The 22761-nt window shown below is 48.7% G+C and overlaps 1 protein-coding gene across 4 annotated transcripts in view; it reads left to right on the forward strand.

The window, feature by feature from the left end:
- Positions 1–9135, forward strand: part of Spata5 (spermatogenesis associated 5) — a 371863-nt gene extending 362728 nt beyond the window's left edge. For all 4 annotated transcript variants that reach the window (XM_048812010.1, XM_048812011.1, XM_048812009.1 and 1 more), the window contains one exon: positions 8135–9135. In XM_048812010.1, coding sequence (XP_048667967.1) covers positions 8135–8311 — 177 coding nt within the window. In that variant the 3' untranslated portion in view covers positions 8312–9135. The remainder of the gene's footprint in view (positions 1–8134) is intronic.
- The last annotated feature ends 13626 nt before the right edge of the window (positions 9136–22761 follow it).

Raw genomic sequence — 22761 nt, forward strand, 5'->3', positions numbered from 1 at the left:
ATATATATATGCTAGAGGCAGGGAAAGAGCCTTCCCTTCTCTGAGAAATAATACAACTGTTGTTGAGAATGACGTCCATAAAATAAGTGTAGGATAAATAACCTCCCTGGTGTGTGCTCACCAGGACCTGTCTTCACATATCCGTAGCTACTGATGGGCCAGTCACTTTTTTCTGTTTATCACAAATAGCCATTGACACTAAATACTAAGTTTTTAGGGGTGCCAAGGAAGCTTGCAGGTCAGCCCAGGTCAACCTGCAGCTGATTGGAAAATGGGAAGGAAGTAAAGGCTCATTATAGATTAAGACTGGAGGTAAAAGTGCAGAAAGCTCTAACCCCACAGAATACACCACTCAGCAAGTGTTCAGAAACCAGGATCCTGAAGTGGACTGCACAGGGCATCCTGAGCCAGGGTGTCAAAGCAGGCTGCTATGTACATCTGTCAGTGGAGCGAGGTGTGGGGCCTGACAGTGAAGATGACTGACAGGTAAGGGAGTAGGGTATGTTAATACTCTAACACCCTTACCCAGCCCTGCCCCTCCTCAGCCTGTGTCTCTGGAGTTCCCAGAGTCCTGGCATTGAGGGTCAGGCCCTTCAGAGTTGAGGAGGAATCCTAGAGCTCTCCCATAGCTGAGCTTGGCTTGCTTTCCTCTCCCCAGGACATCCTTCTGTCTTCCTGTCCTCTCTCCCATGCTGAGTGCCTTTATTCAGAGTTCAGAGCCTCTTCAGAGGTCTGCCCACTTTCTGGCCATAGCTGGTTGCCAGCCCAACAAAGGCCTGCAAATAACACCTCTGAGCTCTTTTAGTCTTTAGTAGGCATGTATCTTGGTTGAACTTGTTCTGGCAGAAGGGGTGTGTGTTTAAAAGGCAAAAACTAGTTTACATTCTATCTAACATGCTAACAGTGTGCCTGACAAAGAGCAAGACCAAGGCTGCAGGGCCTTCTTGGAACTTAGTCTGGAGAGGGAGGCAGACACTGAACACAAGGACTCAGGTCTCCACAGCTGCAGTGTGACAGAGTGTGGGCAGTGAAAATGCCATACGACAAACAACCCTAGAACCAGAGGCATGGCCGGTGGCGAGGTGGCTTACAGGACACCCTCCGCGGATGCACGCACACCAATTCGGAGGGCTGTGTGGAAGAGGCAGAGCTTCACACTTGTTCACGGAAAGCCGGACTCTGCTTCCTCTCTGCTGTGCCCCAGCCCCCACCCAGTGTCTGACACCTACAGGCTGGTCACAGAGATTTCTTGAGTAAGTGAATGAAAAGGGGCTCTTTCCCCACCAGGGTCCTGTTCTCCCTGTTTCCACATCAGTTGATGTGTTCTTTGCAAAGCTAAAGTACTTCTTTTTTACCTTGTTTTGGTTCAAGGGAAGTTAAAAGCACCTAAATTTCCCACAGGTGCAAATGGTTGTAGAAACCACATGCTGGAACAATTAAATAAGATGTCAGAACTCAAGATCCTTTCATCCCAAAAGCTCTCTGGAACAATCACTATGTGTGTACAAATTTTTTAAAAGCATAAGCTATTCCAGGCTTCTGCACGTGAGCAGGAGTGAAGACTAAACACTGCAGCTTTTTATTTTGAAGGCCTCAGAATGACTTTTATTGAGCAAAATTAAGCAACCCATTTTTTTCCCCTTCTCTGTCACTGGATTTGAATGTGTCTTCAGAGAACTTTTTATATTTTGGGGACTCATACTGTGTGGCATTTGAGATCATGTGACTGTAACATAAGCCCAGATGCATCAATGATCCTGAAGCTTGTTTTGCAAGGGGATTCAGACCAAGAGCACTAGTTGGGTCGTTCCTCAGATCTGAAATCTGTTCTCCAAAGTTCTCACTTCTGACCTCACCCTCAGTTTTCCATGAGTGGCATTTTAAAGGACCAATTTAGGTAAGCACTGGTGGCCTCCCTCTGAATCCCCTTCTGGCCTTGCTCTGCGAGCTGCCTTCTTGGCAGTGTGGGGCAGCTCTCACTGGCTGTGCCTGTGACCATCTGGCTCTCATTTGCCAGGTGCCTACTGTATGCTCTCAAGTCACATCTCCACACCCCGGGCCATTCGGCCATCTTGAGCAGGGCTCAGTGCGCCCCAAGGGAGGGGCCTCTGCTGGCTTCCCCCACGCAGCCTCTTCAGCACTGGCTGCTCATGCGCAGCAGGATAGGCTCTCTCCTGGGTTCCTAATCCCTCAGACACACAGAGAGGGAGGTCGTAGGACTCTGAGAGTGAAAAGAAAAGCAAGGGGCGGGAGCCAGGCAAACACAATGCCAGCCCCAGGCCCTCGGCCCAGCATCCCAGCCAGCACCAGCTGCAGCCCAATTAAGCTCAACAGGTCACAGGTGTTTCAGACAGAAGACGCTGTTAACAAAACCGCTTTCTTGAAAATACCTCAGACTTTTTAAAGCACTGCAGCCTATTTCTTTTGGTGGATTCTTCAAAGCTATTTAGTACACTTGAAATACAAAGAAACTGAGATTAGTCTTGCTGGAAGGCGGGCTTTCTTCATGCCAAACAGCAGGAGCAGCACAGAGACAGCATCTCTGCCAGTGTGTGAATTCAGTGTGCAGCTGCAGTTGAGAGGACACGGGGCCTCCCTCTCCTCCAGCTCCGCCCCTCCTGAACCCTTGCCCCAGCTGTGCCAGAAAGCGCCCAGGGTCGAATCCTTGTGTTCTTAATTCCAGCCTCTAGCATGCAGCCGTGGTTTCCTATAACTTTCAAATTGCCTGCCATGTTAAAAGTAGGTGCATGAATCCAGCAATCACGAGCTACTTTTCCTTGCTTAATGTCATCCATTCAAGAAACTTCACTTCTGGCACGTTTAAAATCGATGCCCTCATTTTCTTCACAGATCCAAGAGCTCCCTGTCCCTGCTGGTAGGCAGGGCAGGAGGGTGACAGAACCAAACAGAACTTTCCTTGGTTGTATGAGCCGCATTAGAATCTCTGTTACCCCTCCATCTTGAGGATAATGATAATCGCCAAGGTAGTTTATTGGCAAAAGTCAAGTTAGAACTTCAACATCTCTGTTAGGAGGGCAACCCCTAGACCCCCTGTGCACAGGTGCACTGGCAGCAGCCTCCCCTCTCCATGCTTACGTGCCACTGTGCCTACACTCTCCTTTTGTCACTGCTACAGTCTGCTTGCAGCCAGCCAAGAGCAGGGACCTGCAGGTTCCCCAGGACCTGTTTAGAGGAGGAAGTTCTGTGATAAAATTTTATAATGGTTCCTAATCTCTCAAGGCACCAAAAAAGAAGCTGGCACTACTGTGGAACTGAGAAGAAGGTCCTGCGCAGGAGAGAGCACACTTGGACAGAGTCCGCATTGCAGGGTCTCCTGCTGATGGCATCGTGGCGGGCAGCCTTCGCCTTGACTGCACCTTAGAAACCTCTGCTGTCTGCTTAGACCAAGCCGTGCTGGTCTCAGCCTCCGCTGCGGGCCTGCTCTCCCTCCACTAAGCTGGGCCACCTGTTCAAACTCTTCTCATCTGGTGGGCTGGGGAAGAGCCGGCAGCTATGGAGAAGAGGTCTCGTTTTTTCCACACTGAAGTATGACATTGTTCTGACTCTTCATGGTGTTCCGAATTCTGTACAATTTCCTTTCTTGCCCTCTTGCATTTAAACGTGAAGTAATTAGATTTCCCAAGGTTCAGTGGTCAAGAGCCTCCCATCCCAGGGTTGCCTCCCATCCCAGGGTCGCCTCCCGCACGGTCGCAGCAGGACTGTCTCGAGTAATCCAGTTACTGCTGTATTGTTGCAGAGGCCCTCCTTTGCCAGGGGGCAGGCGTAGCATGGAAACCCATCCTCACATGTCCCTTTGTCTCCATCGCAGAGTTACTTTTTTCTGCATTTGAAAGTAATTATTTGCTATTTTTTTCAGGGACTCTGTTTTGAGGATTTCTAAACATTTCATAGAAATCTTTTCCTGCCTCTTAGGAATCATCTCAGATATGTCTGACTCTTTCATATGGAGTTCCTGTTTGTTTTTTATTTCTGTCAGATGTCTGATGGTCAGATCTGTTTGGACTGAGGAATGAATGGAAAGAGAGTTTGTGGCAAGCTGGCACCAAAGAAATGGTGTCATGGCCACTGAACAAAAGCTTGTCAGAGTCCAGCTCTGGCAGCAAGCTCTCAGGCCCACGCTGCCACCTTTTGTCTTGTTTTCTCCTTTCGATAAACAGGTCATGTTTTCACCTTCACCACAAGGCATGTATGTGTTCTAAAAGCTTGACCACCCAGTGTTTAGTAAAAACTGAGAAAGGATATACACTCAGCCAAGCCATGTCTGCTTCTGCAGCTTAATGGCAAAAGCAACCTTGCTGACGGTTAGCGAGGAGCACATGGAAATGACCTCCGCTGCAGCTGGTGGAGGAATGTGCAGGATGGTCAAGGGATTTGAGGAAGGCTTCTAAAACGCTCTCTGCCAGAGAAGTCAAAGAGCTCAGAGGGCTAAGAAAGAAACAGACTAGTTTGATACTCCAGGGAGTCTGATTCAGATTTGTGTATTCACCTCCACATCTTAGTGAAGTTCTTCTGTGCCCTTATGGGAAAATCAGCTGAATTCCCCCATGGCTGAAACAGCCTGGCCCCGGCCTGCTTGGTCTGGGATGTGATCCTAACAGGGTGGTGAGCTGAGCTGGGGTCCCTGTGTGCTCTGTAGAAATAGTCTTTCTCACTCCCAGTGCGGTTGTTTTCCATAACAATGAGGCAAAGAAGATCCTGTCCCTGTGTGACACTTTTGACCCCTAAAGAAGTCTCCTTCAAAACTATCACAGGCATGGTTGTATTCTTAGAATTTCTAATTTATATTACTTTTGCCAAAAGAACTGAACCTAGAGTAGTGCCTAGATTAAGAACATTGCTGGAGATAAACGTAAATCACAGTATTGAACAGTTTTTATAGCTTACTTCATCTTCAGTCAGCAAACTTGAAGTACAGCTGGCAAAGTCTCGATTGTATGAAACAGAAGTAGAAGTACTTGCAGGGTACTGGCCAGACTTGGGAAAGATGCACGTTTGGAAACACTTAATTTTTTTCCTTTTGGAATTTCTACTAAGAAGCCCTGTTATGAGGAAGGAATAAAAGCAAAAGGGACCTTTGGAATTGCGCTCTGTCGGGTCTTGTGCACCAGCCACTTGTGGATTTGGTTTGCAGCTGTACCTGCTCTGCCTTCGCAGGCTCCAGAACTGGGAGTTGACTGTCCTTGACTAGCTTTCACTGCCATTGTGGTTCATGTGACTTTGAGTCATTGTTATTTTTTGTTATATTTGATTGTAACATTGCTCCTTTTAAAAAAAAAAAAAAATTCTCCATTTTGGCTTTGAGGCTGGTTGAGCATAATCCTTAGTCTCTTTTTTCCCACCTTGCAATTTCTTGACTTTATTCTTTTTAGTCAGGATGTCCTTAACAGACCCGTGTGTATCTAAATTCTGTTCTTCACACTTCATTTACAAAACAGGAATTTCTTCCTTCTGTCCACACCAAAGCACTTCCCTTATGCCTTCCTGGCAGTACTTCTGATCCTGGGCACATGTGGAAGTAACCCATGTCCTTCCCTGCTGGGTCCTGAGGGCAGGAGGAGTGCATCCAGACAGCCCTGGATCTGCACTTGGCCTGTGTAGTCACTGCAGAGAGTAGCTAGACCACAGTGCTGACTGATCCACAGGGTCCTATTTGCAGTTGGCAGTTACTGATTGTAAACTACTAGGTAAATATGATGGAAAAATAGCAGAGAGGATTGCCAAACTGACTTGTTCTTTTGGGCATTTCCAATAAACAAACCGGTGTGGCGTATCTTGAAGCAAGTATTGAGCTCAGGTGGCCCTCTGCCACCCTAGGGAGTGCCAGGAGCTGTACTCCTTCCCTGCCAAGGAAGGCGCCTTCACATTCAGCCCACAAGTGAGGATTCCATTGTCTCTGGAAAGTTCATCCCTGTGTAGCCCAGGCATTTCCCAGTCAAAACTCAGTCTCCCAGCTTGGATGGCATGGTTTGTGAAGGTCAGGCCACCACTGGGAATAAATAGTAAGGGATTGCTCTCGAATGTTAGCATGCACTAGAGGCTCCAGTGTAACAAACAGCTACCTTTCAAGGGGCCACACTCCTCTGTGTGTCTCACCACCAGAGCCCCCTGTGTTACTACCAAGGAAGCTACCATGAAACTCAATGCAGAGCTTATAGAAAAATCTGCAGATACAGGTGCAAACGAAGTAAGTGATTTTCCAAAAGGAATTACTTAGGGAGAAGATGGAAGCATGGGCTTTTAGGCTTCCCTCAGTGACATGCCACTTGTGCTCCCTCCATTTACCGACCTTCTTGTGCCTTCACAGTCATCTCTCAGTCTCCCACTTTAATGCCTGCTGCCTGCCATCTGGCCATGCAAGCCCAATCCCAGAACTCACCAGGCTTTGGGTCTCTCTCCTTCCTTGCTCAACACCCCTCCACCAGCACTTCACATGGGCTTGCCTGGCTGCTCCATTTGACAACTTCCAACACTTCACACCTCCTGTGAGCATTGTGCAAAAACCTGGGCATCACCACACAGCAAGTTAGTGCAGTAGTTAGTTCCCATCTAGCATATATAGAAAGTACTCGGGAATTGTTAGGTGCTGGGCTCTGTATTCTCTGAGGTACATCTCAGATAGTGAGCATGCAGGAAGTGGCATTGGCCTGAGGACCATGGCTTCCCTACCCCTGCAGCCTGGAGAGAGCTGCCTAGTGAACACCCTCCTGTCCTGGGGGGCCTGCCGCCAGCCGGATGCAATTATTCAGACCTCAGCCCTGCAACCGTGGCTTCAAGTTATTGCCCAGGTGAAGAAGTGCTGCTTAGTTGGGGGGGACTCTCCCAACTTGGCCCCTTCACCTCCATTTTCGGAGGTTCCCAGGGTCTTGTCAGAACACTGCGGGGCCACTGCGCAGCCAGCTCACCGTGCGGGCACTTCCCGGCTTTTGCTGTGCTTATTAATTCTCACAGTCTTGTTTTGAAAAGAACTCTTTTTGCACCAAAACATGTGGTAAAGTGGTTTCACTAATCCCTGGAGGTTTTGTTTTTCCTTCCTACTAGTCGGGAGCCACTCTTTTGGGAACAGCATTGACATGCATAGCCACCATGGTTAACTTCAGTGCTCATTAATGGAGCCCCAAACTAATAGTTACATTGTCGTCATTTGACAAAGCCACCTAAATCTATGCATGATTTTTTTTTTTTTGAAAGCTCCCAAAACATGCTGCTAAATCCCCTAAAAAGCCACTAAACTGCTTTGGCAGCCATTAGCCCAGCATAAGCAGACGCGCTCTTTTCAGTAAGTGAACAAACAGAGGAAAGATGCTGAATGGCTGGACAAATGTGTTTCAGCTGCCTTTCATTTACCTATATGAGGGCGCAGTCCATATCAATCACTGTTTTCCCTGCTGCCCTGAAAATCACAAGATGGCCTTTTATGCCACAGCCTCTTCCACCACAGCAGTGAGCCTTCAGAGTGACGCTGGCGTCAGCCTGCTTCCCTTCTCAGGTCCAGGGAGCTGGAAACCTTCCCTTCCGCCTTCCTCCACCAACTTTCTCCTCCCCCTGCATCCAGTTTTTCCAGCTTTCCTCCCTGAATAAATAGAATTCGCTTCTCTGTTCTAATGTGGCTTTCCAGAGTAAATGTGGACAGCCCTCTCTGATATCCCAAGATTTAGGAACTCCTTTAAAAGATGCACAGAAAGAAACGCCTCTCCATGCTGGAATGCATCCAATTGAAAGGATCTGGAGGTCTGGGCTGTGACAGGTGTGCTGGTGAACAAGCCTCCTCTGCAGCACCTCCTCCCCACCTCTCCCACGCCCCACCCCCACCCCGCCCTAAAAGCCTGGGTGGTAAGTCCTTCCTTTGCAGTTAGGAGCAAATGGCAAGATCGCATGTGCCTTATCTTACACAGCTTTGTGCTCCTGATTCCAAGTGCTTGTTACATTATTTTGGAATGAAGGAAGGAACAGGAAACTGGATATGGTTACTTTGTATCCTTTTAAAAATTTGAGTGGAATAACTGGCAGAAATTTTTAGCAACGTGCTTGTTATCACGAATGAATATTTGGAATATCACATTTCTGAAAAAAGTGTTGATTGTTTTCCTCTCCTTGTGTGTATTTTTATTTTCAGATCATAGCCGTCTGCAGAGAGGCAGCTCTCCTGGCTCTGGAAGAAAACATCAAAGCCAACTGCATTATGAAAAGGCATTTTACTCAAGCCTTGAGCACTGTGGCCCCGCGAATCCCTGAGTCACTGAGACGCTTTTATGAAGAGTATCAAGAGAAGAGTGGGCTGCATACACTCTGAGAAAATCCCCACATCCGTTAAGCCAGACTCCTTTCTAGAGAAACATTGGTTTTGTCTTATTTTTTGTTTTTTAATTTTGCCATAAAAGTGTTTTTTTAAAAATCCCTACTAGATAAATTGTTTGAAGTAATTTCACTTGAACTGAGGGACTTTAGTCTTTACACACGTTTTGAATTGTATGGATGCATTGAAAAATCTGTGGATATGAGTTTACATTAGTTTTCTCTGGAAATGTATGCCAAGTTTAAAATGCTTAGCCTTTTCATTTTTGACCTGGTCCGTTCATCCCTTGAGATGATTTCCTTGCTCTAGAATTCACTCTGATGCCCTCCTAAGTGTCCCACCTTAGGCATCTCTCTCAAACAACAAGATAGGGAATGTATGTGGATGAAGGCATCGTGGAAAATACTGAGCTTTGTTTTTGGAAGACCAGCCAATGAAATATCCAGATGCCACCAGGTGTCTCTGGCCTTGTTTGCAAATGCATGGTTGTCCTCATTATAACTCACACCTGCATCTGTGGCAGAGAAGAGTCTTGTTAGGTCAAGGCTGGGCCATAGTGAAGCACTTGCCATCCATGCCCAAGCCATTGGTTCAGCCCCTAGCACCACCAAAGAACTTGTTTCATGTAAATCAGTGCCATCTTAAGGGTTAAAATTTATAATTGTAAGGCCATTCTAAGCCCAGAACAGCAGTAGGCTTGATTTTTTTTTTCCTAAAATGCTATAAATACATCACATATAAAGTATTAATGTTTTAATTCATATGTATTTTCAGGTTACAAGTGAACTTTTCTGTTCAAAAATAAATTTTTTTAAAGTGTACTCTTCATATTGTATTATGGTATCATCTAACTATGTTTTATATTTATGTGTCTATTTATATGTCCTCAGGATTTCTGGACACTTTAATGCTTCATAAAGACCCTTTGAAACCTGGAAAGCAATTCACTAGCCTCCAAATCACACACTTGTCAGTGAGCACACCTGTAATCCCAGCGACTCGGAAAGCTGAGGCAGGAGGACCACAGGCTGGAGGCCAGCCTCAGCAACTTAGCAGGCCCTGTCTCAAAAAAAAAAAATTAAGGAGGGGGCCAGGGGAGTTGCAGTGCATACTGTCTGAATGGAAAAGACCCTCTCCAGATCCTGGGGAGGAACTCCCTTTGGGAAGGAAAGCTGCTGCAGTATTTCTACTGTCTTCCCAGTGTTTCACATCTTACCAGGGTGTTTGGAATAGAGGCACTGATGATGGCGGTCTTCTCTTTTTGAATGCCTGAGCATTCCATGATGGTTTTTATACCAACATCATGATCCTGTCCTTCAGTCAGCTCCATGGACTCAGTGCAGTCCACGTTGTCCACTCCTTGTGTCTGGAAACTCAGGAGTACTGGGCACAAAGGTATAAAATGTAAGAAGGCGAATGAGATCAGGCTTCAGAGCCAGGAGTCAGTTGGTAAGCTAGCGTATGTGGGTGGCTGCCCTCAGAGTGGGAGACTTTAGACCTGGAGCGAGGTCCGTGTCACACTGTGGCCACGCACAGGAGTAGGAGTTGGTAGCTTAAGAGGATCATAGAGGACCGAGCACTACATCTTACAATTATAAACCAGTTGTTTTTTATATCTCCAGGTAGCATTCCACTCCTTCATTTGAAGTTTGTACTCTTTTTACAACAGCAATGGCAAAATCTGACTCACACCCAAGAGCAGTGGCAGAGTCAGTGGTGACAGCTTCATCTCCATGAGAACTTTGCTTCCAGTCTAGCCTCTCCTGTTAGGGGTTTGCAACAGTGCATTATCCTCTTACTTGGGTTGTTTCTGATGGGATACATGGTAAATGCCATGGAAAATTTAAGTTTCCCAAGGAAAGAAAATGACTAGCTTCCTCTCTTAAAGTCACTTTATTTTTTGGCACCCATTTGGTCAGAAGTTTTGCCTTTGGTCCAGATTCTTTTGCCGTTTCAGCTATATTTACATTGACATACCTTTTCAGTGTTCCAAGACATTTTAGTTTGAAAAGGTTTGAGGGTTTTTTTCTTCTTCTTTTAACAGTGAACTTAGAAAACTTTTATTTCTTCGTGGCCAAGAATTTAATCTAACTTGGCTTGAAATTTAGTTCTGTCTTATTTCTAATGTGTAAAACAGATTTTTTATATAATACGTAGGTTTTGTACTTTCATAAAAGATTAAATTTATAGAAGAATAAAACTGAAGTACCTGTTTAATATATCTTAAAAGAAGGTAAAGAAAGATTGCTGTAAAGATAGAATTAAGTTATTTCTTACCAGGCGCAGTGGCACATGCCTGTAATCCCAGTGGCTGGGGAGGATGAGGCAGGAGGATCTTAGAGTTCAAAGCCAGCCACAGTATTTACTAAGGCCTTAGCAACTCACTGAGACCCTGACTCTAAATGCAAATTAGGGTTGGGGATGTGGCTCAGTGGTTGAGTGTCTCAAGTTCAATCCCAGTACCCCCCCCCCACCCCCGCAAAAAAAAGAAAGAAAGAATTTCTCTGGTCTGTTGTTACTTAAATTCCTGAAAGTGCATTTGTCAGAGTCTAGTTATTTGCTGTGTTTCCCTGAGTCCTTCCTGTAGATATGAGCACACCCCAGAGCACCCTTTAAAATTATGTATGGATTAAATCAACACTAGTTTCCAAATGTGGTCTGCAGATTTTTTGCCTTCCTTCCCAGGCTTTCACTTGGGTATCTGTGTGCCCAGGTAGGCTCTTTCCCGGTGTCTCTGCAAGGATGCCCCAGTAACCTGCAACTTCTGGAGACTCGCTTTTAAGAACAGAACTTATTCTAGCTAATTTTAGCAGAAAGAGGTATGTTACAGGTTTTTTAATGACTTACAAAATCACTAGGAAATGTGTGGACTCCTCTTTCAGACTTAGTGATAAACATTTTTGGAAAGATTGTCACGTGTTACACAGCCACACAGAAAAATCCAGGAAAACGGGAAGGGAGGGAGGAAAGTAGCATTCATCTATCCTGAAACTAGGGAACAAAATCAACCCACATTAAAAACCTCGAAGGCTATTTGCTAGGGACAACACATCTTGGACCAACTTAAAAAGGATCCACAAAGTTCAAAATACACTCTTAGAGCACAAATAAAGATAGGAAATACCTTATTATCTTGGCCTCCTCAACACCCCATCAATCATAAAGCTCACTATTTAGAAACTTCTTTTCTTTTGGAAAAAATATAATATTGACATTAACTTCAATATTAATATTATATTCTGGTTCCAGAAGCATTAAAATGTGAAAAGCATACGTACTTAAACATGAAAAGAGTCCAGTGAGAAGGAAACTGGCATGTAATCCATTCCCACATTTATATGGGCTGGGTTGTAGCTCTGTATTGTGGTGGAGCACTTGTGAGACAGTGGGAACTGATGGGGTTATGAGAGTCTTACCCTAATCAGTCTGTTAGTTCCCTGATAAGGGATTAGCTGGGTGGTTACTCTAGCCAAGTTGTGTGGCTGGAGGAGGTGGGTCCTTGGGGGCATGCTTTTGGTGTATTTTGTCAGTGGTGAGGGAAGTGCTCTCATGCGCGCCTGCACACTTTCTGCGCTCGCACTCGCTCGCTCGCTCTCTCTCTCTCTCTCTCTCCCCCCATCCCGCAACTTTCCTTCACAACACCCCTCCACCATGATGTCCTGCATCACGCAGAGACCTGCGGAATGCAGTCTACCATCTGAGACCTCTGAAACCAGGAGCGCCAAATGAACTCACATTCCTTTAAAGTGTTTTCTCTCATGTCTTTGGGTCACAACAGCAAAAGAGATGACCAAGACACCTAGCATTTGTCAATCCCCAGGACCACAAAAGGAAAAAAAATCGTAAACCCCTAATTAAAATACTACTTGTGCCAACATAATCATAAACTGTAATGAGAATCATGAGAAGTAAATGGGACAGTCAAGGATATGGAGCACATTGTTTAAGGCCCATGAGAGAACATTGAAAAATCCCAGATGGAAGCAGCAGCAGGGGGTCTATGCCAAAGATCTGTTGGTGGAGGGTGTCAGGAGTAGGAAAGAAACAGGACAAGAGAAAAGCTTAGAATTCAACTACTTAAAAAAAAAAAAAAGTTAAAACATGGGCAACATGGTTCAGGAGGTAAATCAATTAAGATTCAAAAAGACAGGAAAGGAGTTAAGAAAAATAATTCATGTACCCTTTGACTCAGAAATTCCACTTCATTTATTGTACATATATATTTACAAAGGTTCAAAATGGCATATATGAAGTTTTCCACCACATTTGTTGTAATAGCAAAATATTTGAATCAGTTGAATGACTGATTTAAATGTGCTCTACCACCAACCCACACTCCAGCTCCAATGTGCAATTTTTATGTTCATGTATCCAAAATAAAGAATTATCTCCAAGATACATAGGAATTATAATTTATTAAAAAAAATATGCTTAAACTCTGTGACACAGGATGTGCCTGATTGCATTCTCCCGTTGCAGAAATCTAGAACTTACAATAGGGCGCCCACACACATGCACATTACCACAGCATACCTGTAAGAGTAGAAAGGGTGCAGCAAGCTTTATACTACCACTGCAGTCAAACTGGAAACTGACTAGACTCAAGTCGAACTTCCTAGAAGGCTCGCTGGTGAAAGAAGAAGTCGAAATTACAGAAGACCAGAAAATACTACATATCAGAAGTCTACTGGATACAATTAAACTATCCTCCGCTCGGAGGATAGTTTACAGGCTCCCTTTAATAAGATTCACTGAATTAAGCATTCCACCAAGAAATTATGGAAAGGAACACCAAAATGACCTCAGGAAATTAATAAATATAAAAGCTGAAATTAGTAAATTACAAAACAGATTACTGTGTTGGATATAGTGAATCTCCCCCTCCAAATACGTCAGTGTCCTAATCCCCAGTCTTGATTCTGTTCATGATTATTACTGTCACGCGGTACAAGGGACTTGGAGATGTGACTAAGGATCTTGAGATTTTCCTGGGGTTTCTAGGCAGACCTAATAATATAATCACAAGGATCCTTACAAGGGATGTGTCCCCTCGACCAAGTGCACAGTGTAGTTTCTGCCTCTTACTGTTAAGGCTTTCTTTAACGTTGTGGTGCAGAATTACTTCATTCAATTGTCCCAAGCATGTTCACTGTAGAAAGAGTTTTTTATTTAGCCAGGCACAGTGTCTTATGCCTGTAATCCCAACAACTCAGGAGGCTGAAGCAGGAGGGTCACAAGTTCAAGGCCAGCTTCAGCAACTTAGCAAGATCCTGTCTCAAAATCAAAATAAAAGGGCTGGGAGTATATCTCAGCCAGTGGTAGAGCACCCCTGGGTTCAATCCCAAGTACTAAAGAGAAAGAGAGATTTTTGTTTTTATTTTTAATAGCTAAAATTTACATTATTTTTTTCACCATACTTTGCCCTAAAGCTGAGGTTTTTCCTCTGTTGAGAACAATGGCAAACAACATCAGTAAGTTTTAAACTGTTTGAAAGTATTAAGTTTCTAGAAATACTGTGTTTCTATCTTAAAGGGACCTATCACCTTTGGGAGCCCTAGTGTTCAGTCCCATAAAGGGAACCAGAAAAGGAGAGAATGTGGACAGATCAAAGGGTGCTTGTGAGTTGAGAAGGAGGGCATTTTCAAGAAGCAATGGCGGAGGGTTCGTGAAAGGAACAAGCAAGCCAAGGTCATTGGATTTAGTCCTAGCAGTACATTAATGACCTTTAAGGCATGGATAGGAGAGGGAGTAGGGTTAAGGGCAGTTGCAGTGTAAGTTACATGATTACCTGACTCGCATTTTTGCAGCATGACCTTCTTTTCTCCCACCTCCAAACCAGACCTCCTAACTTTGCTTTGTGTGCGGAAGACAGGCCTGGACAGACCAGCTGATGTGTTAACAGGCCCTGCGATAGGAGGTGCTGGAGGGCCGCTGCAGGGAGGGTAGGAACAGCCTTGATCCCTCCGGGGTTCCCTGAGGTCCCTGGTTCTCCTTGCCTGTTCCCGAGCATCTCATGAGCATTCTTTTCTGCTTTTACCTATCGCAGCAGTTGGGTCTGGACTTTGCAAACACAGCCTGGCTGTGCTTCTCCTTCCCCAGAGAGGCCAGCACCAGAAGACGGTGAGTGGGAATTCTAGCAAGAAGTGCAGCCGGGCGTGGGCTGGGTCTGTCCGCGTGGGGGGCTTACCAGAGGTGCAGCTGAAATGTCTTGGCTGGTGTAGCCACAGCAGCTTCTGAGGCTCCTTCTGTGCTTCTTTTACTTGTTTATTCCTTGTTTCCTGTGCTCCCACAGCTCCTCATGGCCAGGGTTTTTTATCTGTTTTGTTTGCTGCTGAATTCCCAGCCACTGAGTTCATCCTCAATAAGTATTTGTTAAGGGAATAAATGAACACCATTGCTACAAGTAAAATCAGGGAGAACAGTTTTTTACTTGGTGTTTTGTGGACTTGTGAAAGGGCTTGTGTGTAAGTGCATGGTCACTGTATGTCTCCAGTAAGTGTTCCTGGCGAAGACCTGCGTTTGTTAATGATACGGATGCCCTCAGATTGTGGGCAAGGACTTTATTTCCTGCATTCATCAGTTGTTCAAACATTGCCTTTAAAAGTGTGGTCACATCTCTTTGCAGGTTTTCATGATGGTAGGGGAGAGGCTATTGGAGCACAGAGAATTTCTTGTTGATCAAATTCTTACATTTTATCTCAAATTCATATCACTTTTGTAGTTTTCCTGAATTTACTTTAAATGAATATATAAAAGCCTAAAACCAGTCTCAGTTTCATCTCCAACTTCCACTGTAAGTGAAAGACAATAGTTTGTAGTCTATGCCAACTTAGCATAATTAGCAATTTTAAAAATATATTTCTTTAAAAAAAAAAGTGTGGCTTTCTGAGCTTTGCCTCTATTTAACTTCTTGGTAGGAATTCTTTGGAAAAGTAGAAGAGATATTGGAAAGGGCCCGACTGAGGCCAGGCATGGTGGATGGCCACTTCAGAGCCAAGCTCTGGACTGGTCGGGAGAGGCGCTCACCAGATGGTCTTGCATGTAGCCCCCATGTTCACAACAAAATAGCTAATGACAGCTAGGAACGAGGGAAATGGCTCAAATAGACACAGAAACCCAAGCACAGATTTTTAGATATTTTCTAAGTCTCAAGGATCCAGAGTTTGGTAAAATGTTGAGATTTTTTTGGTAGGTCTTCTCACAAAAAACTGTTGCCCCTGAAAAAAATATCACAGTGACGTTTTAGCAGAGCCGGGTCGCACTAACCCAAAGACGGGAGGATTTTCCCAGTGGCCTCTTGGGTTGGGCCACAGTTCATGATCCCAGAGCCTCCGCCCTGGAAGCATCTCATCCAGTCACAGGACCTCGCCCAAGGCTCTGGGCCCCGGTCTGTCATTGTCACAGTACTGGGTCTCTCCTCTGGTTCAGTGAATGGACGACCCCCTCCCTCCCTTCCCTGATGTACTGGGGCAGAGAGTGGCGGGCTCCCGACCCTGGGCTGCCCAGCCTTCTGGACAGCACGGCTCAGCCTCCTGTTTTGTCTCCTTCGGTGGCTGGTTTGTTCCTTTACCAGAGACTTAACCAGCCCCTGTGGACTCCTCAGGAGCTCCTCTAGGAGGCACACTGGGGAAGGAGGCGAGGGAATTTTGGCAAAATCACAAAATGGGGATAATAATATACCAACTGGAATGGAGTCCTCGCCCATCTCCCGGGGTGCTAGGAGAATTAATTAACGTTTGTAAAGGCCTTTGAGTTACTTTGGGGACGGTGCCACCAGAGTGCTGTGCATTATTGTGAAGGGATTATGTGCACAAATACAATACCAGGAGCCAGGATATCACTAAAAATAAAGCAGGACTTTCTGTGAGGAAGGTGAGGAAGGAACTGCTCACTGAGACAAGCTTAGCGTCTTTTCATTCAGACGCTCAGGCTGCGGGCGATGGAACGGCAGCTCTGAGATTCCGTGGTAAGGGGGATTGTGCTTTCTGGGCCTTGTCAAGGTGCTGTGGAACCCAACCAGATGCCTGCTTGGCCACCAGAGGCTGGCCTTTGAAAGAGCACAGGAGGACTCGGGGCTGGGCCGTGCAGTCACCCCACTGGGGAGAAGGCAAGAGTAGAGCAAGTGTTTGTTTGCATTTGTGGAGAAGGGGCTTGGAAATGGGGAGGGGGGGGACTGCCCCCCATGAAGGAACTCCCTCCCGGGGCTGCACCGGCAACCGCAGGGCTGTGGAGCGGAGCCGTTGGAAGGCTGTCTGTCCTTTTCCATTGCTGCGTCCTCAAGTGCTTCGCACCCCCGTGTGGAGTAGCAGAAGGAATAGGTGCTGCTTGTGTGCTGGCTGAGGAGGAGCAGTGACCTTGTAACAAACAAAAGCAGAGCAGCCAGCGAGCTCTGAGGTGCACCCTGCGGGCAGGAGTGTCTGCTGCGCTCTCGGAAGGCTTCCCCCGCCTTTCCCCACCCTTGGTCCCTCACTTTCCCTCTCCTCCATCCCCTTATCTTGTAACAGGCCTCTGGAGTCTCCAGCAGACCAGCAGGCAAGTCAGTCCTTCAATGTCCTGCCTACTTTCCCAGCATAAGTGGGATTATTCTGCCAACCCGGCGCATTCTGCATGTCAGACACCCGGCTGATCACCAGCCCCTACGTGTGGCACAAAGTCATTTCATTTTGATATTGGCACGGGTTGGACTTTCTCCATTCTTCCTCCCTGTCCCACCTCCACCTCTCTCCATTCTCTGCCTTCGAGAGCATCCTTTACACAGCATCAGGGGACCCGTGACAACCAGAGGCTCACAGAGAAGCGGAAGAGTGGCAGAACGTAGATCGAGTGCATTCCATGGGCCCCGAAACAGCCCAAAACCGCGGTGGAGGGAGCCCCCATGGTCTGGCCCTGCTGCCCAGTGCTGGGGCTGAGGCCCCACCCCATGCCAAACACGTGTCTTACCTAGCCGCCACACTCGCTCGCCCAGCTCTTGGCTGGTGCTTGTAGACTCAGCCTGTGGTTGGAAGAACCGGAGAGGGCTGGGTGTGAGCAGGAGAGGTCCTGGCTGAGCAGTAGAACTAGGGCACCTCCAGGACGTTGCACCTCGGTCACACGGTAAGAGACGGGCGGCCTGTGGCCACCAGGTCCTCTGCTTGCCAGAGTCATGCTGTTCCCCCAAAACCACGCCACTTCCCTGCGGAAAGCATGGCACTGCTCTTGTTCAGGAGCCTGGGAGGAAGACTATTTTGGGGTTATTTCCTAAAAGCCCTGATAGACGCTGAGTCACATGAACATTTCCCTTCGATCACCCATTGCAATCAAAGGAACATGAGTCACCCAGCTGTCCTCGCCTCTTGCTTGGTGACCAATGGGAAATGCTTCATTTTGAGAGCTCAGTTGCTAGGACAGGTTCTGAGTCCCCTGCGGCTGGGCAGCCCTGCAGCTGTGAGCCCCAGAGTGTTCATGCATGTGGGCTGCAGAGACACCTCCTTCCTGGGGCACAGGGCTCTGCCAGGCCTTGACGCCAGGGGAGTAGGAACAGGGGTGAGGGACAAAGAGAAGGGAAGAGCCTTCTAGAGAGCAGTCCTGGCAATCTTATTTCAAAATGGCTCAGAGGCCCGACATGAACCACAGCAACCTGCAAAGAAACAGGGCTCGGGGCCATGGGGCAGGAATCAGCAATGGAAGTCCCAGGAGGTGCACTCCACACCCCCAGGGCTCTGGGAGCACCAGGGGCAGCGCAGGCGGTGGGGCCACGGGGCGGTGCCTTCACGGGCCCACTTCCTTTGGGGGAGCTGGGCTCACAGATACTTAGTGCGTTATTCAGAACAAGTCACTACATAAAGCTGAACATTCACACCTGAGGGACAACAGCACGCCATGAACCGCCCCTCCCGAGTGGTCCCAATAACACACCAAGTTAAAAGGACGAGGACGACTTGCTGGCTTCCAGGCTGCTGGAACCAAACACCTCCAGCTGAGTGGCTTGGACATCAGAAACCATCTCTCAGTTCTGGAGGCCAGAAGTCCAGAACCAAGCTGTGCACAGGCTGGTTCTTTCGGAGGCTGGGAGGGAAGGCCTGCTGCAGGCCCCCTCCTGGGCTTGGGGACAGCCGTGGTTTCCCGGCAGTTCCCTGGGCCCGTTCCCCTCAGGAGCCCCCCCCCCCCATGGGATCAGGCCACCTCCTGCCTTCACGTTCACTTGACCACCTCTGCAAAGGCCTTTCCTCCAATCAAAGCTCCATTCTGTACTCCTCCTCGGGGAAGGACTCCAGCGCATGTTGTTTGAGAGACACCGTTCACCCACAGTGACCGGTGGTGCTGGCAGTGGGAGCAGGCATGGGGAGCGGAGGCCGCAGTTGTTTCCTTTGTCACTTTACAATGAGTTTCCAGAGGTCTTTCATTCTGGCATTGCTGCCTCAAGTGTGTGAATGGAAGAAAGCGCAGAGAGACAGCCAAAAAACGCTCACAGGATTAGAGAGAGAAAGACAGGGAGAGAGAAGAAGAAAGAAAAGGAGCAGGAGGAAGAGGAGGAGATGGGGAGGATCTCATCCTCTGACTTTTTAATTGATTTTAAGTATTGCTTATAAACCTTGAAACCAACTTTGATTTTTCTTAAAGCAGCTACTAAGTCCTAGTTGTCCTTTCTTATCAACATTAAGATGTGTCAGATCCATGTCCCGACCCTCTCTCTTCCTGCGATCTACCTGGTAACAGGAGTCTTTGAAGTCAAGGTTCAGGCCGCTCACGCCACACTGCAGTGGTGTGCAGCAGAGGGAAGGAGACTCCGCCGCGGGAGCTCAGGCCTGGCAGCGCTGCGCAAGAGGTACGCTGTGCAGGCAGCCAGGTGTCCGGGCTCTGCTGGCGCACGCCTGGTGCAGGAACACCTGCGCAGACTGAGCGGTGGGATATCCACCCACATGCGGCTGAGGACAGCAGGCCTGAAGGGACTCGAGAGGTGAAGTGCCCTGCTCAGGATGACACACCTAGCAAAGCTGGACTCACCCCAGGAAGGGCGGGAGCAAGAGAGCTTCCGAACACCAGGTGTGAGCCCCTGAGGCTGCGGCAGGGGCTTGGGAAGAGGCTTCCTTTGGGTGTTATGAGGCCCACCTTTCGACTCCAGCTCGTCCCTGCCCTCCTTTCTGCTCCCTCCAGCCCAGGAGCCAGGCTCCTCCTGGGCTTGGTACACACCCGTCTCCCGACACCCCTTTCCCTCTGCACACCCTGCACAACCCTGAACCTGTCCTTTGCCTCCAGTGGATCCTGCCTTCCAAAGAAGGCCAGCTCCCAGGCTCCGGTGCCTGGCACCCCAGTGATCCATTGTCCCCAAGGCTTGGCGTGCCCAGCTGTGTGCAGAACGCTCGCCTGGTTCGTGCCCAGCACCCACATTCCTCTCCTCACGGTCTGCACCTCGGCTGAGCTCCCCCGGCTGTTGCTTCGCGGTGGCGCTGACAGCTCCAGCTCAGCCCAGTGCGACCCCTCCAGGACACCGTCCTCATTGGCCAGCCCTCAGGACAGCTCCTCTGTGACCCGTCATCAGTCACGCGTCCCACTCTCTGTAGGTGTGTCCTTTCTTCCCTGGTGGGCAGGTAGCACCCATTTTTATTTTTGAAACTGTGAGCCACTCAGCACGATGCTGGCCTGGTGCTGAGAAGCACATATTTAATCAATGAGTGGACGCTGCTGCGTTCAGAGGCCTTCTGTCCACACACACAGACGGCTTGCCTAGGTAGAGTAGAAAGCACGCCACTGTCCCCAGGACATAAGTTATGCAAACACCTGATACCAGTGACTGGTGGCTGAGGCAGGAGGGTGGCAGGTTCCAGGACAGCCTCAGCAACTGTGTGAGGCCCTGTCTCAAAATAAACCATAACAACGGCTGAGGATACAGCTGTGTGTAGAGGGTCCCTGGGCCCCATCCCCAGAAACAAAAAATACACTCACCCAATGACTCGTTGAGTTGTTACCCACGTGCCTCTCACACATCAGACCAGCATCATGCTCAGTGTTTTGCACTTTCAAAAATCGAAATAGGTGCTACGTGTGTGTGTGTGTGTGTGTGTGTGTGTGTGTGAGAGAGAGAGAGACAGAGAGAGAGAGAGAGAGAGGGAGGTAGCAAATCCTGCGAGGCTGAGGTGGGCATGTGGTGTAATGGCCTTCTCTTCTTGCTGCCCCATAAGCTTCTGACTCACCTAACTGAGGTCCCCTCCTCTAAGTCCAGCCCTACTCCAGTTTTTATGTAAAGGGAACGGAGGGGACGTGGGTAGTAGTGCAGATCACTTTTAGCTTGTCACCTTGACAGCCTACGACTATCACCTTGATATGCTGCAATGGAGTCTCCTTTTGTCCAAGGAACAGGTTTTTTGCCTCTTACCCAGTGCCCCAACCACTGGCCTTCCCATCTCTGAGCTGACCCCTCTCTGAGGCCAAGAGGGGCTACACCTGTTGCCAGATACCCTAGGCCACCTCCTGCCTAACTGGACTTCCACGGGAGCCACCCTTGACCTCGGCTTGGAGAGTCACCTTGGATTTGGGGCTCACTTTGAGCCCTCAGTTAATGGTGTCTATGCCCTGATGAACCCTTTCCTTATATGGATGTATCTCCTGGTTTATTCCTAATTTGGGATTCATGGCAGAGAATTATTCAAATCTCAAGTAACAGATTCTGTCCTTACTCCCATCTCCAGAGTTTGAACCTCGTTCTTCTCACGGTCTGCAGCTTGGCTTTCGAAGCCCCTGATGGTCTCTGGGCCATCACAGACGAAAACTAGACCCCTGCTCAGTCGGCCCTCGAGTAAATGGGGCAGGCAAGCTTTGGGGCATTGGAGGAGACTGCAGGAGACCCCTGAAGGCAGGCAGAGGAGAGAAACCCTCTCTGCCATCCAGGCGCTCACAGTGGGCGAGTCCCCTGGGTGGAGTCCCTGGGCTTGACCAGCAGCCAGAGGGAGGAGCCAGGCCTAGGATGAGGATGTGGGACTGCAGTGACTTCTCGTGCATCGAGCTGTTTACGAGTGTCCGCAGGTCCCTCAGTCGCAGTTCCAAATCCCCTGGTACAGGCTTGGGATTAAGTAGGATTTTTTTTTTTTAAGAGGCTGATGAGCCTGAAATCACTGGGTGAAGACGCCAGCATGGGGGACCAGGGCCATGAGGACAGGAACAGAGAAGGGAGCCATGGTGGCCCTCGCCTCCACCTGTGGCCAGGGATAGCAGCACCGGGACCCTGGCTGCTGCCCTTCTTGGCCTGGCCCCTGCCCCAGCGAGCGGACGGGACCTAAGAGAGCCTGTCCAGGTAGAGACGGACCGCTCCTGGCGCAGAAGCACTGTGGTCCCCACCCGACATTCAGGATGTGCCCAGGAGGAAGATGACAGCTCCAAGGAAACTGGCCCGGTCACTGCACATGAGCCCCGGGAACCACCCAGCCTCCCCACAGAAACAAGGCACCCATGGCTCTGCTCAAGGTTGGGACAGTAAGGAAGGTCCAGGGTGCCTGGCCTTTCACGGGGGGCGCTGGCTCAGCCTTCCTGTTTCCTGGGCCAGCACGGCCCAGGGACAGCTGTGCCCTCTGCACACGTTCTTCAGCATGGGAACAGTTCAGAGAGGTTTTTCTGTCCCCACCATTTCCTGTTCTTCCTCACAGGAGTATTTACGAGCCCAGTCCCACTCCGTTGCTCTGCTTTGTTTTGCTCTGTTCCACGCGTCCCTTCCTGGAGTCGCGCTCCTGGCTGGGCGGGCACGAAGCTTTCCAAAGCCTGCTCGCCAGAGTCCAGGCGCAGGCCGGCCCCGCCAGAGCGCCTTCCTCCACCTGCTTCTCCCCTGGGTTCCTGGAAGTCACGCAGTGGTCATCCACTTCTGCTCCCTGGTTTCCTTTGCGGCTGTGTGACGAGGGCCGCCAAGACAGCCAAGGCCCCCCCGCACGTTCCCTTGGCAGGACGGGGTTCCCAGCGCAACCCGGACCTCTGGGGGCGCCAGGCACTGTTCAGACCTGACGTTGGCGGACAGTGCCTCCACGCCGGCTCTCGTTCACTTGAATGTTCAGTGGGTGAGCCAGGTGCCCAGAGAAGCACTCCAGATACTTCTGATTTAAGCTTTAAAGCAGCCCTGCGCTGGTCCAGCAGGCTCCGGGCCCAGGTTCCCTCCCACACCACAGCGCAGCCCACCAGTGTTGAGAGCCGCAGAGGCAAAGAACCTCATCCCCCACTGCACCAAGGCCAAATTTGGGGGCCAAGAGAGGTGAGGCAAAGAACCTCACCCCCCGACTGGTGCAAAGGTCTATCCACAAGTATGGCTGCATACTGGACCGGTAGTCAGTGACAGGTAAGATCCAATTGCAGTGGTACCAACCTAAGACAGGAGGCTGACGCCTAGAGGTCAGCTCATCCGATGACGGGTAAGGACCATATGTTGAATTGGACTACCTAACAGGCACGGTCCCTAAGCCACATGCTTGGTGTTTAATTAAACAGAAGGG

This window comes from Marmota marmota, unplaced genomic scaffold, assembly GCF_001458135.2.
Source record: "Marmota marmota marmota unplaced genomic scaffold, marMar, whole genome shotgun sequence".
Classification (NCBI taxonomy): Eukaryota; Metazoa; Chordata; class Mammalia; order Rodentia; family Sciuridae; genus Marmota; species Marmota marmota.